The sequence below is a fragment of the Macaca fascicularis genome, chromosome 11 (assembly GCF_037993035.2).
Source record: "Macaca fascicularis isolate 582-1 chromosome 11, T2T-MFA8v1.1".
In the NCBI taxonomy this organism is placed as follows: domain Eukaryota; kingdom Metazoa; phylum Chordata; class Mammalia; order Primates; family Cercopithecidae; genus Macaca; species Macaca fascicularis.
The window spans coordinates 14,522,755-14,536,085 of record NC_088385.1 but is presented as its reverse complement, the minus strand read 5'-3'; the positions used below and the strand labels follow the sequence as shown (position 1 = coordinate 14,536,085).

The window sequence follows — 13,331 nt, the reverse complement described above, 5'->3', positions numbered from 1 at the left end:
ACATGTGCCGTGGGGAAAGTAGAAAGCCTTCAAGCATTTGAATGTAAAAAGTGAAGGCACCCAAAAGAAGGCTTAAGGGGGAACAAAGTATAAAATGCTAGTGGCGGGTTGGCTTTGTTAGAAGTCATTACTGCTTTGTAAGACACTGACAGAGAATTAAATCTCTTCTCCTTGTCCTTGTCTCAACTCTGCTGGTGATATCACTGCACGTCACGGGCAGCTGTGAGGAGAGGCCATTTTTGGAACGCTGATGTGATAGCAAAGGACAGGGGAGGACTTGATAGGTATTAGAAGAGTGGGGAAGGCTGAAGAAGGAGACTCGCAGATTCGGGCAAGACCGGGAAGAAAGTTCCAGACTGAGGGAGAGATGTGTGGGTAGGAAAAGGTCCTGGGATGGAGTGCCCTAGAGCAAAACTGAGCCCCTGGAAATCACAGGGGATTGTTTGAAAGCAAAGCTTATTTCCATCTGACTTAGGAAAATTAGTCTGAGTACCACACAGACAGAACCCTAGGTCCTTTCTTTAATGAAACACACAGACAACGACATGCAAGCTGCTTCCCTTGGCTCCTGCATGGGGAAGCCACGTCTTCAACAGGCTAGCCACTGTCACTGGAAACGGAAATGGGGCTTTGGTGAGCTACCTGGCCACTGCAGGCCGGGCACTGTGCCAGGTGCTATACATAAATGAGATCTGGTATTTCTAAGAAACCCTCATTAGTAGGTGTTATTAGAAACTTGAGTCTTAGATAGGTTAAATCATCTCTAATAGAAAGAGTCGACCCTGAAATTCAAGTCTATTCACATCTATCTGGACCCAAGCCCTGTCTATTACCATGGTTTTTTATTTGGAGACTTCCAAAAGCAGCGGGACCGTCCTCCTAGAAGGGCACCCCTAGCAAAATGCTGGGGAATTGGGTACTGGATTGAACCCACTCTCAGAGCTGGCCCATCAGGGCCTACAGGACCAGCTCTGGCATTCTGGTTGCAGGGAGAAATTCAACTCTAACCTGAGCTCACAAGAGAACAAACAGCGGGAGGCAGCAGGACTGGTGAACAAAACCAGCATAAACTATCCACAGGGACAGGCTGTTATCCTGATGCCTCTCCCTCATCCTGTTGAGAGGGAGAAGCCAGTCTGCTGCGGATTCAGCACAACTTCATGATCAGGTGGCATCACTAGAACCGCACCTGTCCCAGTCCTTGTACCTGTGGCCGCCCAGACTTCAGTGGTCAGCGGTGCCTCTACTTTCAAGTCCATGAAATTCTGACGTTATGTTTTCTCCTAAAAAAAAAGCTGAAAGGTGGTTTCAAGAAGTAGAAATCACATTCAGCCTTTCACATGCTGTGTGCACCTGGAGAATCCAGTTGACCTGTCGGAGCCACGGTCAGCTCATCAAACAGAATGAATAGCACCTACTTCAAGGACTGTTGCACAATTAAACGAGACAATAAGTATGAGCACATCTTGTTATGTATAAAAATATAAAATAATAACGATGATCATGTTCAGCTCCCAATTTTGCCTTTTTTTTTTTGGGAACAAACATAATGTGAAAGCATATAAAATTGTTGCTCTACCCAATTAGAAAAGAGGCACTGCATCCCTTCTCACTATGCTGGTTCTAATATAGCTTTGCCTGTCACGTGGCTGTCTTAAACTCAGTTACTCTGCTGAGAAGGCAAAACAGCCGAGTGGGTGAGCAGCGAGGTAACGTTTCCAAAGGAAGGCATTAAATTAAATTATTAAACACACACAAGCAGGAGTAGTAATGTAAGAATTTTGAAAGATTCACAAGGAAAAGAAAGAGAGCCAAGGGACTATTTCTGGTGTTCTGACTCCAGAAAACACCGAGCGGCTATTATGGCTATTTATTAACCCGCAACATCATAAACCCTAACCCTATTAAACATGATGAATGAGTCCTAGCTTCCGATTTTTAAATATCATTGACAGGGATTTTAGAAGGCCAAATGGACACTGCAAAATGCAAAGTCTGCGGGCAAATGGCATAATGTCAACTAAATGTGAAATGATCACGTTTAACAGAAATTTTAAATAAAGACATTTAATTATTTAAATTCTGCCCCATCAATCTGAACTATACTTACATTATTATCGTAAGGCTGGGTCTGAGCATCACTGTCTGAGGCCCAGTGTTTCATAAGGTAAGCCTCTGCCAATCAGCAGGCTGGCAGAACCTCGTGAGGTGCTTTAACTGCCCCCTTCAGCAGTCACTCCCCCATGAGTTTAGAAAAAGAATGGCCTTTGGGTAGACAAATCAGAAAACGTCCCTCCCTTGCAAGACTACAAGTCACCTGGTGAGAACTGGACAAAGGTATCCTTTGCTCCCAGTAACAGCCCTTCTCTGGCCAGAGTCAAGAGTGATCTTGCCTGGGCACCCTTGGGGGTCCTTGGTCTTTCAAGTGTTTTCAAGCTACGATGAAAGGCTTATGTTCCTTTAAAGAATGGAACTTGTTTTTTTTTTTCCCACCTGTCTACTGTAATTGTACTTCAGCTCTTCTACCCTCAAGCTTCAAAAACAATTCAGTATCCTTTATGGAAGAAGAAGCAAAAATGATGCCCTTTCTATCCTCTCAACAGACATACTTGTGTTTGCTCTCCCGGTGAGCAGGGGAGTTCTGCTGTAGGACGGTTGAAGGGCACTGTCCTGGTAATCTGGGCAGTGAGTCAGAGCAGGGTGGCACAGGTCTGGCCTTTCTTCCCTGGGCTCTCCTCTTGCACTCTGCCCAGGCTGCTTTGCCAGTCCTTTTCAAGTCCTCCCTAATCAGCACTTAACACTTTACTCCATTTATCACTTTGCTGTTATCACTGGCAAATAAAAGGAAAGGCATCACTCTCTACTTCTCAATAACTTGCTAATTTGTCATGCTGTGTCTTAAGTTTGGGTCTAGCTCTGTTTTTGCAGAATAAAATGGTGAGAAACTCTCTGTATGAAAACCTTAGATATTATGATCTCTGCTCCCCTTAACCCCAACTCCCAAGAATATGTGCTGATTTAAGAACGAAAGAAGAGAAAGGAAGAATTAAGGGAGAGGATTTATCTGGTAATCAATGGAAAATGGTGAAAAGAACCCACTTCGAGGCATACCAATCTGATGAGTGTCCATTTAAAACAAGCAGCTAAAAGTGCCTCCGACTTAGCAATACCATAAATGTCCCGCTGTTGTCTTGGCTTTGAGATTCTTCCCCGTACTTTCCATGAGCATTCCACTGGGAATTGTCTGGAATCCCAGATTAAAACAGCAATAACCCAATTCCCTGGTTAGAATATTTATTTTCTTTTAGGTTTGGAAACTCAGCTGGGATGCATCTTCAAGTGTGTGGCACAGCTTCAGTCATCGTAGGGGCTATATGCTCCTCTCAAACAGGATGACAAACAGCGGAATCCTAGAACAGGAGCGGGAGGACAGAAGCTCAGCCCCATTCGGAAAGTCCCAGCCGAGGGCAAACAGCAAGAGCCTGGGAAGCTCCACTTCCAGAGGATTCAATACAGACGTCAGAACCAATGGTGTCAACAATAGGTCTCATGCAGATGACCAAGGAGAGGTATATAAAGTTAGACTACCATAAAGTAGGCATTCAGGCAAAATCTTTACCATCACCTGAATCCACAGTCTAACTACTGATGAAATGGCAAGGTTTCCAGGAATGTGCCACAGTTCTATATTTTATAGCTGTCTACGTGGGGATCCATCCATGCTTCGAGGAATGATATGCAAACCATTCAACAAACAGACAGAACAGACAGGACGGCAATTAGAATAGATTCCAGCCATAAACCAATGCTACGGCCACATCAGCGAACACTGGCTAAGTGTCAACCCTGAATTCATCCATCCATCCATCCATCCAAAAAATATTTACTAAACACATACTTTATGGTGGTATAGTGGATATAAGATCCTGGGCTCTGGAGTCAGCCAGAACTGAGTTTGAGTCTTGACTCTATTCTCTTACTGGTTCTATGATTGACCTTGAAAAATTACTTAAATTGTCTAAGCCCTTATGTGTGACATGCAGATAGAAAGAAGACCTGCCTTACAGGTACTGTGAGAATGAATTAAAAAGAATTCCTGTAAAGGACTCCACATAGTGTCTGCTACAGGGTAATCCCGTGATAAATATTAGCTATTATGGTCGTGTGCTTGGCACACAGAAGGCGCTACCAAAATGCCGGTAAGCAGCACAGACACGGCTCTATGAGGAAACTGTCTACTCCAGAAAAAATGCAAGTGTTACTATGGAAGAAACAATTCAAAGCAAGGAGAATGATGCCTCAGATGAGAATGATAATATTTGAAAGTTAGGAAGGCTGTGAAACATTTTGCTGTCCACACACAGTATTGTCTGCTAGGAGAACTGAGTTAAATTACCCACAGTCGAACAGCAGAACTAGGTAAAAGTTAAGATCTCCTGACCTCCAGTTCAGTGTGTTTGTTTGCTTGCTTGTTTGTTTTGTCAGGTTAACATCTCATGGAAGGTAGTTAAGGAGCTTCCGTATGTCAAGGCATCCAGAAGTGAACCAGGAGCAAAGGCCTCCTTGGGGGATGTTGCAAAATGTAAAAATGAAACGTTATGAAACAAATCTCAGTCTGTTTGTGATGAGTGTTTGAAACTTTTTTTTTTCTCTGTGCTAGAATTTAAGTTCCACAAGAGCAGAGGAGTTTTTTCTGCTTTGTTCATTTCTGCACCCCCAGGACACAGAAGAGTGCCGGGCACAGCAGAGGCAATCAATAACTATTTGCGAGATGAATAAATGAATGAATTAGGTAGCAGCAGTGTTCTGCCTGCGTGGCATGAGGATGTTCCATCCTGAGGCGAGTATTTCTGAAGTGAATATATCGGTCACAGGATGACTTCTGGAGGAAAATTTCCTATCACTTGGCTGCTGTTTCTTTTCCAGTTGTGTCTGCTCCCATGGTGCCATAACATTCCAGTTTCCTAAGGACACTGATGTTCCCAGCCATGATCCTGGCACCTTTACAGTTCCAACCTCCTTAAAAGTAGAGGAAAAGATGGTAGAGTAGGGCTGTGTCCTTTACTTCCCTGCCCAAATGAAGCAGGAATGTCTTGACCATAGTAGGCAGCAACTTCCTAAATACTGATGGACACAGCAAGATGCAGGAGGGAAAGGATTCTCATGCCCCCAACTCCTTGCAAACATCCCAGCAACCATCTGCACTGTGTGGCAGAAGGCATAAGCCAGCAGTGTTCCCCCAGGAGCCCCAGTATCACGGTCATCTAATTCCCTGAATTATCAGAGAGAAAGGAAGAACCTGCATCCTCTGTCTCCTATTGTTCTCTGCATTCAGAAAGCAACCTTCTGAGGAGGGTGGAACAGGAAGAGAATCACCATGCTGGAGAGAGATGGTGAGCAAGACTGTGCCACCACTGAAGTCACTGGAAGGGCCACGGTGACCCCAAGTGTCCTCTATAACCTAATCTTGTGCCCACAGGGTAACATTCAAGGCAGAGAAGCTGGCATTTTCTCGGATACGGTGAAGAGGGTGGGAATCAGGTGATTCATCTCTCCAGCTGCCCCAATCCTGTTTTATCACCTGAGCTGGGCGGTAGTATGAGAAAGGCAGACAAAAAGGACACAGCAGGTGTCAACGGCTTTGGAGGCCAGTATCAGCAGCACAGGTGTGTGGGCCCCAAACCTCTGCCAAGTTGCAGCTGAGGACTGAGATGGGGAAGTGGTAGGCCAAGGGGTAGAGATGATTTGGGAGAGAAAGGTGGAACCACTACAGACTGCAGCTGCTGAGGCAAAGCAAGCACAAGAGAAGCGAGAGAGAGTGGAGGAGAAGGAAAGGAGGTAAGAGAAAGGACCTACGCAGGCCTAGAAAATGAAGGGAAGAAAAGTAGCCAGCACAGACAGGGAGGGGAAGGAGGGCCCTGGAAAGAAAGAACAGCGCACGGCTTAAACACAAAGCAGGAGTGAGTCTGACTCACAAACTGAGCAAAATTTAGGACCAAAGAAAATATTAAAGTTGAGTAAGCGTGAATTTGAGAATACAGATAAACTGTGCACACACACAAATCATCTTGTCTACTAGGAGATTTAGTAGGCTCTGCCATATACTGCATGCTTCCAGGTTTCTTGTTTTTTTAACGTGTCATAGTCAGGGAAGAAATGAACACATTCAGAAACAAGGAACAGGAATCTCAACTTTTCAGAGGTCTTTGGGGGCAGGGGGTGTGAAAGATTCCAAAGCAGCGTGGCGAAGTCCTGTGAAAACCACCTCAGAGCTTGCTACTCTCTGGCCTGGAGTCCACTGCCTGCCACCCCCGCCCCATGCCATCAATCGTCTGTCCCTCTTGGGTCACGAACACTCACGCAGGTGCGCAGGCAGGCGGATTGAGTCTTCCTCCATCCTGAGCGCTCGAGGCACTGGAACATGAAGTGGCGTCGAGGAAGCGTAACTCGGCACTGGGCTCTCTGGAGGTGTATATGAAATTCGTTCCTGCTGTTAAAAATAAGGGCAGGAAGAGGGGAGGGGGAGAGAGACAATGAAAGCTTGGAATGGAGGTGCGAGACCATCTGGGGATGGGGAGCAAAAGGGAGGTGGGGCATGGGCAGTACCAGCTTCCCAAGCAATCCGGCTTACTCTCTTTGTAGAGACACTGTATACAGCTGTCTTTCAGATGCCTAGCATTGGGGCTATATAACAAAACTCTGCCATCTTTGAAAACAGCCTTTACTTTGGACTCAGGTCAATAGGTGTACACCCTGTGGTTTGTACGACTAAAAAGGAGGGACAAAACGGAACAAAAAAATATGTCCAAGAGAATGGCTTAAAGACAACTTTCTTAAAAATGACTTGCCCAAGTTGCATAATTAATGCCATCACTTTATCGAAGCCACGTTTTCTCTTCTGTAGCAATATCGCCAGCTTCTAATCAAAGTATGATTCTAGATTCACTGCACAGAGAGTGAGCTGAACGAGTAAAGTGACAGCTTCAAAGATAAGTTCTAGATTTAGAATTTAAATCCACGAGGAAGATTCTTCTGTTGTCCACCTATCTCACTATACAACAAACACAACTAAAAATATCCAACATCTAATTGTTCCCTTCATTGCAAGGAATTATCTGCAACAGTAATGAATATCTCCTTGTTCCTTCATTCTCCGTCTCAGAATCGGTATTTCCTTTCCCTCTGAAGTATTTCATAGTTCATTCAAAGAAGTATCTGAATTTAAAAGAAGTACTGTTTGACTGACCCCTTATCAACTATCAAAGGGTAGGGGGCAGCTTCGGTGGGTTCTCCATTTGAATTCAAACAAGCAGTGTTTGTTAGATCAATTAAAACAAACTAGATGGGGTGAGAAGGATTACTGTGAGTTTTAAGTTAAAATACCGCAAATAATGGCAAGAAACCGACTACTGGGTTCAGAACAGCAGTGCAATTTGTATCTTAGATCAGCATACCAACTAGGTTGACTTGCAGTCCATACATACACACAACTTCAGGAGTGTCTGTGGTTTAACTGGGCAATGTAAAGTGGAACACACAACATCCAAAAATACGGTGGAAAGACGAGTAAAATGCCGTTATGAAAATAAAACTCAGGAGCAAAAGAAAATCGTACGTTAAAGTAAAGGGAAGGCAGTGTTTACGTTTTGGAAAGATACTTCTTTAACATTTTACATCTCATCAAATGTGCAAAGGGAAGTGGCGGAGTCCTCAGCCTATAACCAAATTAAAGCTTCTCTGCTCATAGCCTAGAAAGTTTGGCGGTTGCGGTAGGAAGTTCTGATTTTAAATGAATATATACATATTGTTATAATTTCCGAATGGAATTGCTCTACCTTCCCTAAGGCACCTATCAGAAGCAACTAGGGCAGTTGGAATATTTCTGTTTAAACATACATCCTGCAGTTTCTTGGTGAATTTCTTAATGAAGGGCAGGCACATATATCCCAGGTTTCATTTCTGTGTCAATTAAGATATCCTGTAAAAAGTCACCCAGAGGCAAAACTTTCAACTGCACTTTTCTCGAACTTTAGCAAGCATCACACGTATTTTGAGAAACTTTAACTTAAGGATGGGTCATACTTTTTTTGGTGTTTGGTTTGGGGTGGTTTGGGATGAACAAAGCGAACAAAATTAGTAATAACCCACACATATAGGAAACATAAAATCTGTTCAGAGGTTTTAAAGGTGAGGTGGGCTTTTGAGCATTTCAAAGTCTGTTTTTCGAATTTAACAAATTCTCCATATTCTTCAACTCTTGTCTGACACCAGCCCCCAAAATCCCACTATATGTCTAGATATCTACCGTTAACTTTATTCTCGGAAATAACTTTCTGTTTTGTTAGGGTTTTTGCAGAAGTGAAACTTGGTGAAGAAAACATCGGGCAGCCAAAGGGTCTTCAAATGGTGCTGCACGAGTGCAAGAAAAAAACAAGACAGCATTTCGAAATTCAATGACTCTTGTTTCCCTTGAAGCAAAGAGAAACTCACAAGACACTCTGGCTAGTCCATGAGAGTGAGGCCACCTCATCCCCGCCTCCCCCAACTCCACCAAGGCAAGCTGGGAGAAACCCAGCCCTCCATGCTGACTGGACTGCATTTCTTGGGAACTCCATCTCCAGCCAACTGACAAAAGAGTCTGACTAGCTATTACCCTGAAAGTATATACTGTGATTTACTAAATTATCATGGCTTTGGACCTGCCTTTCACTGTGCTCTCTTTAAAAGCAACCCCTTGGTGTGCTTTCTCTTCTACATGTTTCCCTGACCTTACGCTGAAACACTACACTTCTGCACCTGCTCTGGGATCTGACACCATCCCCCGCAAACCCCGGCCAAACAATTTTAGATGGAGACAACCGCTACTTCATGATGAAAACTTATAAAAGGAAGGCCAGAGAGGAAGAGACTGTGGCCCACTGATCTCCTCACGTGCCTGATGATGGTTTCTACTCAGCTGGAGGACAGTTTTCCACACCATTAGCTCTTTGTCAAAGGCTCAATGAAGAGACTTGTCAGCAACAAGAGAGGTTACCTTGACCAAGACGGGACAAATGCAAAATGTGCTTCTAGGGCCCCGAGCACTCTTCTAGCAGCCATGGCACACCTAAGGTAACTCTGGGCTCAGTGGCTGCAGAGCACTCAGGGACCCCAAGAGGATGCTGTACAGTGAGGGGGCTCTGTTCCCCGGAGAACAAAACACACTCTTGGGAATCCCACCTACAAAGACTCCTTTTGTCTCTCTTTTTGTGAATCTCTAGGGTGACTCTCGCAGTCCTCATTTTTTACTCTATTGCAATAAGCATGCACTTAACATCTACCCTGGCACATCAGCAGACTATCAACAATTGGAAAAATTAAGCAAATACCACTATCTCAGATGGAGACATCTAGACAGAGAAGCTTAAGGACACTAACATCTAATTTCCCAAATAAAGGGAACTTCTTTACTCTTACAACTGCTTCTCTGGTCCGACCCCAACAAAGGAGGGGGTGGTGGTGACAGTCCCAGCTTACAGCTCACCCACCTCTAAAGCAAAGTGTCAGACAGATGAAAACCAGAGGTGCTTTCTTTTAACATTATGGGGAGTGGGTGCGTGTGTGTGTGTGTGTGTGTGTGTGTGTGTGTGTGTGTGTGTGTGGAGGGCAGGATAACGATTTTCCCAAGAGGATTATAACTGCAGCTCTAATTAAATTAAAATGCTACAGACAGTGATATTAATGTATTCAAGTGTTGTAGGGGGATAAACTGCTGGAGGAGGTCAATGATGTGACTAAGAACGCCGTGATGTGGTTACATTATTGTTTAGATGCTGTAAAAAAATAAAACATGCTGCTTTCAAATTTGCAGATACAACCTACCAAGCCAATCAGCTCAACAAAAGGGAAGCACTGCAATTTCTGAGGCCAATTGTAATACCTACGAGCAGGTTGTCGAGGAGGCAGCACAAAGGGCTGGGAAGAGAAAATAAGGCAGGAAACTGTTGTAGGCAGGAGCTGAAATGTAAATTTCACTAACCATTACAGAAGCTTTTTTAAAAAAATGGAGTATGGAGTAGGGTTGTCTCTTAAAAGTGTAAGGACTGAAGCCAAAATGAGTTACGTTCCCTCTCCCATTCCTCTCCTAGCCATGAAGGGTCAATGAAGGATACCCATCTAATTCTGCTCATTTTTAAACTGAATGCTTAGGAGCCCGTGACTTCCCTGTAAAACAGGCGTACACAGTTTGTGCTCGGTAGGAGAATGGCATTTCTCCACGTCCCCCCATCCCCACCCTCAGGTTGCATATTACAGAAGAGTCAAAAAATGAGTATTATTACCAAAAGGCCTTTCCTCTTCAAAAGTATTCAATATAAAGCTTCCATAAATCACAGGGATCCCCTAGCACATTTACACATTTGTTATTATACCCTTCGAAAAGGCTGAGGGGTTGGGAAACCTAGAGCCTACTGCTAACTAAATATTAACATTCTGGAAATAAAGCATTTTTGGAATTAAGAAAAACAGAAATAAAGTTGGTTGCGCTTGCAAAAAGATGGTTTGCAGGTAATTTCAAAGATTCCGCTGCTGCAGAACTGAGTTGTCCTTGATACAGAAACTTTTCCTGGAAATGGTCCCTATCCCCATTATAAATGCCAGGACTGGCCCCAGTGATGGCTTCTGAAGCCTAGGTTAAAAGTCCTGAGGAGGAAGCGTGTCATGGACACAGGATGGTGGTCATTTCCCCACAGCTAGGGTAAAAATGCCACAGGCATGCTTTCATCCCATTGCACTTCAGTGTCCCATCACTGTGAAGAAACCTGCAACCCAGACAAGATGGAAAACAGCAGGCACCAGCGACAAGAGTGGTCATGCCGGCAATATTCAATATTTTGAGAGAAGGATCTCTTTTCCACCCTGCAGGTGTTTAGAAAAGCTGCCCAAGAAAGCTGATGCTTGTACCATCGTCAACTTCTACAGATTCAACAGAAGAAACCTCTCCTATGGGAAGCTATTTATTGAAATTTACTAAAGTGAAGTCTGAATACACAATTATTTAAGTACACTCTTCTGGCTGCAAAAATGATTCAAGTGGTGGTGATGTTGGCTTTCATTAAGTAAGCTTTTATTAACAAGCTGTAGACACATTAACAAAAAATTGAATACGCTGAAATTTGAGCTCTAGAGTTTTCTGAGTTTCTGCCACCAGGAAAGCACAAACAGACATACACAAGAACCTAAAGTAATACTCTCGAAAATAGACATTTTTTCACTTGAAAAAAGATATTCAATATTTTGTCCACTCCAAAATTCAGTGAGATAAACTTAAAGAATTTAAGATGCAAATGCCAGTCTTCTTTTCTAAATAGACATTGTACACGCAGCCACAGAGAGTAACATTTTTGGAATCTCCCCAGAAAGAAACATCATACCCTAGCATCTGGGCTAGAAAGAACACCACAGAGACTCAAATACAAATTCTGAAGTACCAAAATCCACATCTACCAAATCACAGAAGTGAAGTTTATGATTTCTTTTCATCCAGAGAGTTACCAGAAGATGGTTTAGACATCCAAGTTGGTTTAAGGGCCCAAGCTGGCTTTCTTCTTGGTGTCCAGTATCTCCCTGCCCTGAAAGCAACATCCCTCTCTGGATACTGAGTCATTAGATTTTTACAAGCCAAATGGTGTTTGGCTCTCAACATTCATCTTGCAGAATACATATCAGAATCTTGTAGGATCTTGCAGAATCCAAGGAAAAAAAAAAATGAGCGTACCCTGTGAAAATTAGGATGGGTGGGAACTATATTCCTGGCATCTGAAATCTCCCTAGGTTACCCGGATGGCCCACTCAGTCCTTGGGAAGAGGGCGTGCCAGACAAACCAAACTCAATGTTGATATGGGGATCTCCCAAGGAGCCCGCTTCACCAATCTAAAGGAGTGCCCTTTCTCTAGTTTATGTAGATGTTCGGGATGTTGATATTCAGATTCCTGTTTAGAACTGAAAATGTCCCTTTCTTCTGCCTTTCTGGATGGTTACATCCTAAAATCAGAAGGCAGTATATCGCTTGTGACAAACAGATACAATTAAGTCAAAGCATCTTAAGTCTTCCTCTTACCCAGACCTGTATTATCTTTGCAAAGTGAGATTAAAAAAAAAAAGAGCATTAGCAATAAGCCCTGCAATCAAACATCGCTGTAAAAGGTCATTGAGTTTTTTTTTTTTTTCTCCTTATGATAAAGAAATATTTCAGCATTCATCAGCTGTCAACTATGAGGCTAGGCCTGTATCAGGCATTACAAATTATGCAATCATATGTCCTAGAATTTCCAGGATGGTCTCAATATTTAAAGTTCTGTGCCCCTTTACCCATAAATACATATGGGTAGTTATATATAAATACTTACACCTCTCAGAACACATGTCACAATTTTAGCTGGAAAATACAGTCACTGCCACAATCAGGAAAGAGAGCTAGCATTAAGTGAGCACATGGCATGTGTTCCTATGAAGCCTTTATTTTATTTCAGCCTCACAAGGACCCTGCAAGGAAGGCATCGTTATCTCCATTCCACAATGAGGAAATGGACTTGAAAACCACAGTTCCAGTCACCAGCTCGGGAGATGGGTGGCTGGTATTTGGGTGCAGACTGATCTAACTTTACTTCTCTGAACTGCTTTGTAATGCCAACCAGTCAATAATGACTTCACAATGGGGAATTCCAAGAGACAGGTTCAAGCTTGTAAAAATCATAGCAGCCTTGGAATATTTCATTGCTCTGCATCAGCTGAAGGAAGGGGACTCTCTGATGTATGAGAAAGGTTCTCGTGGCATGATCTCTGAACAGGAGTAACCATTCAAATTTATCCAGGGCTCTACATTAACCATGGGAAACAATCAGTAGGACCAGGAGGGCATTTCCAGGTTGCTTATGCAAATGATACCTTGGCCTGGACTAGAAAACTTATTGGGCATTTCTGAGTAAAAACATATTACTTTCTATCCCAACACTGTCCTTAACAACAACAAAAGACATTTCCCTTATTCTTATCCACTTATCCAAGAGCAGCACATCTAAAAGTACAGGTGAGATAAACAGAAGCAGTAAGGAGGAAAGAAGCCTGCCAACATCTATTTGGTGCCTATAGTGGGCAGATCTCTACACCAAGAAGGAGCTGAGTCTGCCCCCAGAAATCACAGTGGCCGCAGTCCAAGCAAGACCTCTCCAATGGCCAAAGATGCACATTCCCAAGAGGGGAATGGATGAAGGCATTAAGGATACATGTGGCCTGTGCAGGGAAAAAAGATTTAAAATCTCCTCGGAGAGGTCTTCAAATATAGGAAGGACAA

General features: G+C 43.4%; 1 protein-coding gene across 3 annotated transcripts in view; it reads right to left on the bottom strand.

Annotated features, from left to right (window-relative positions):
• ETV6 (ETS variant transcription factor 6) overlaps positions 1-13,331 on the bottom strand; it is a 245,414-nt gene that overhangs the window by 134,968 nt on the left and 97,115 nt on the right. The window contains exon 2 of one of the 3 annotated variants that reach the window (XM_005570165.5): positions 6,361-6,490. The exons of 1 other annotated variant lie outside the window; for it this stretch is intronic. In XM_005570165.5, the coding sequence (XP_005570222.2) occupies positions 6,361-6,490 (130 nt within the window). The remainder of the gene's footprint in view (positions 1-6,360; positions 6,491-13,331) is intronic. One more of the 3 variants, XM_005570166.5, reaches the window with a different exon arrangement.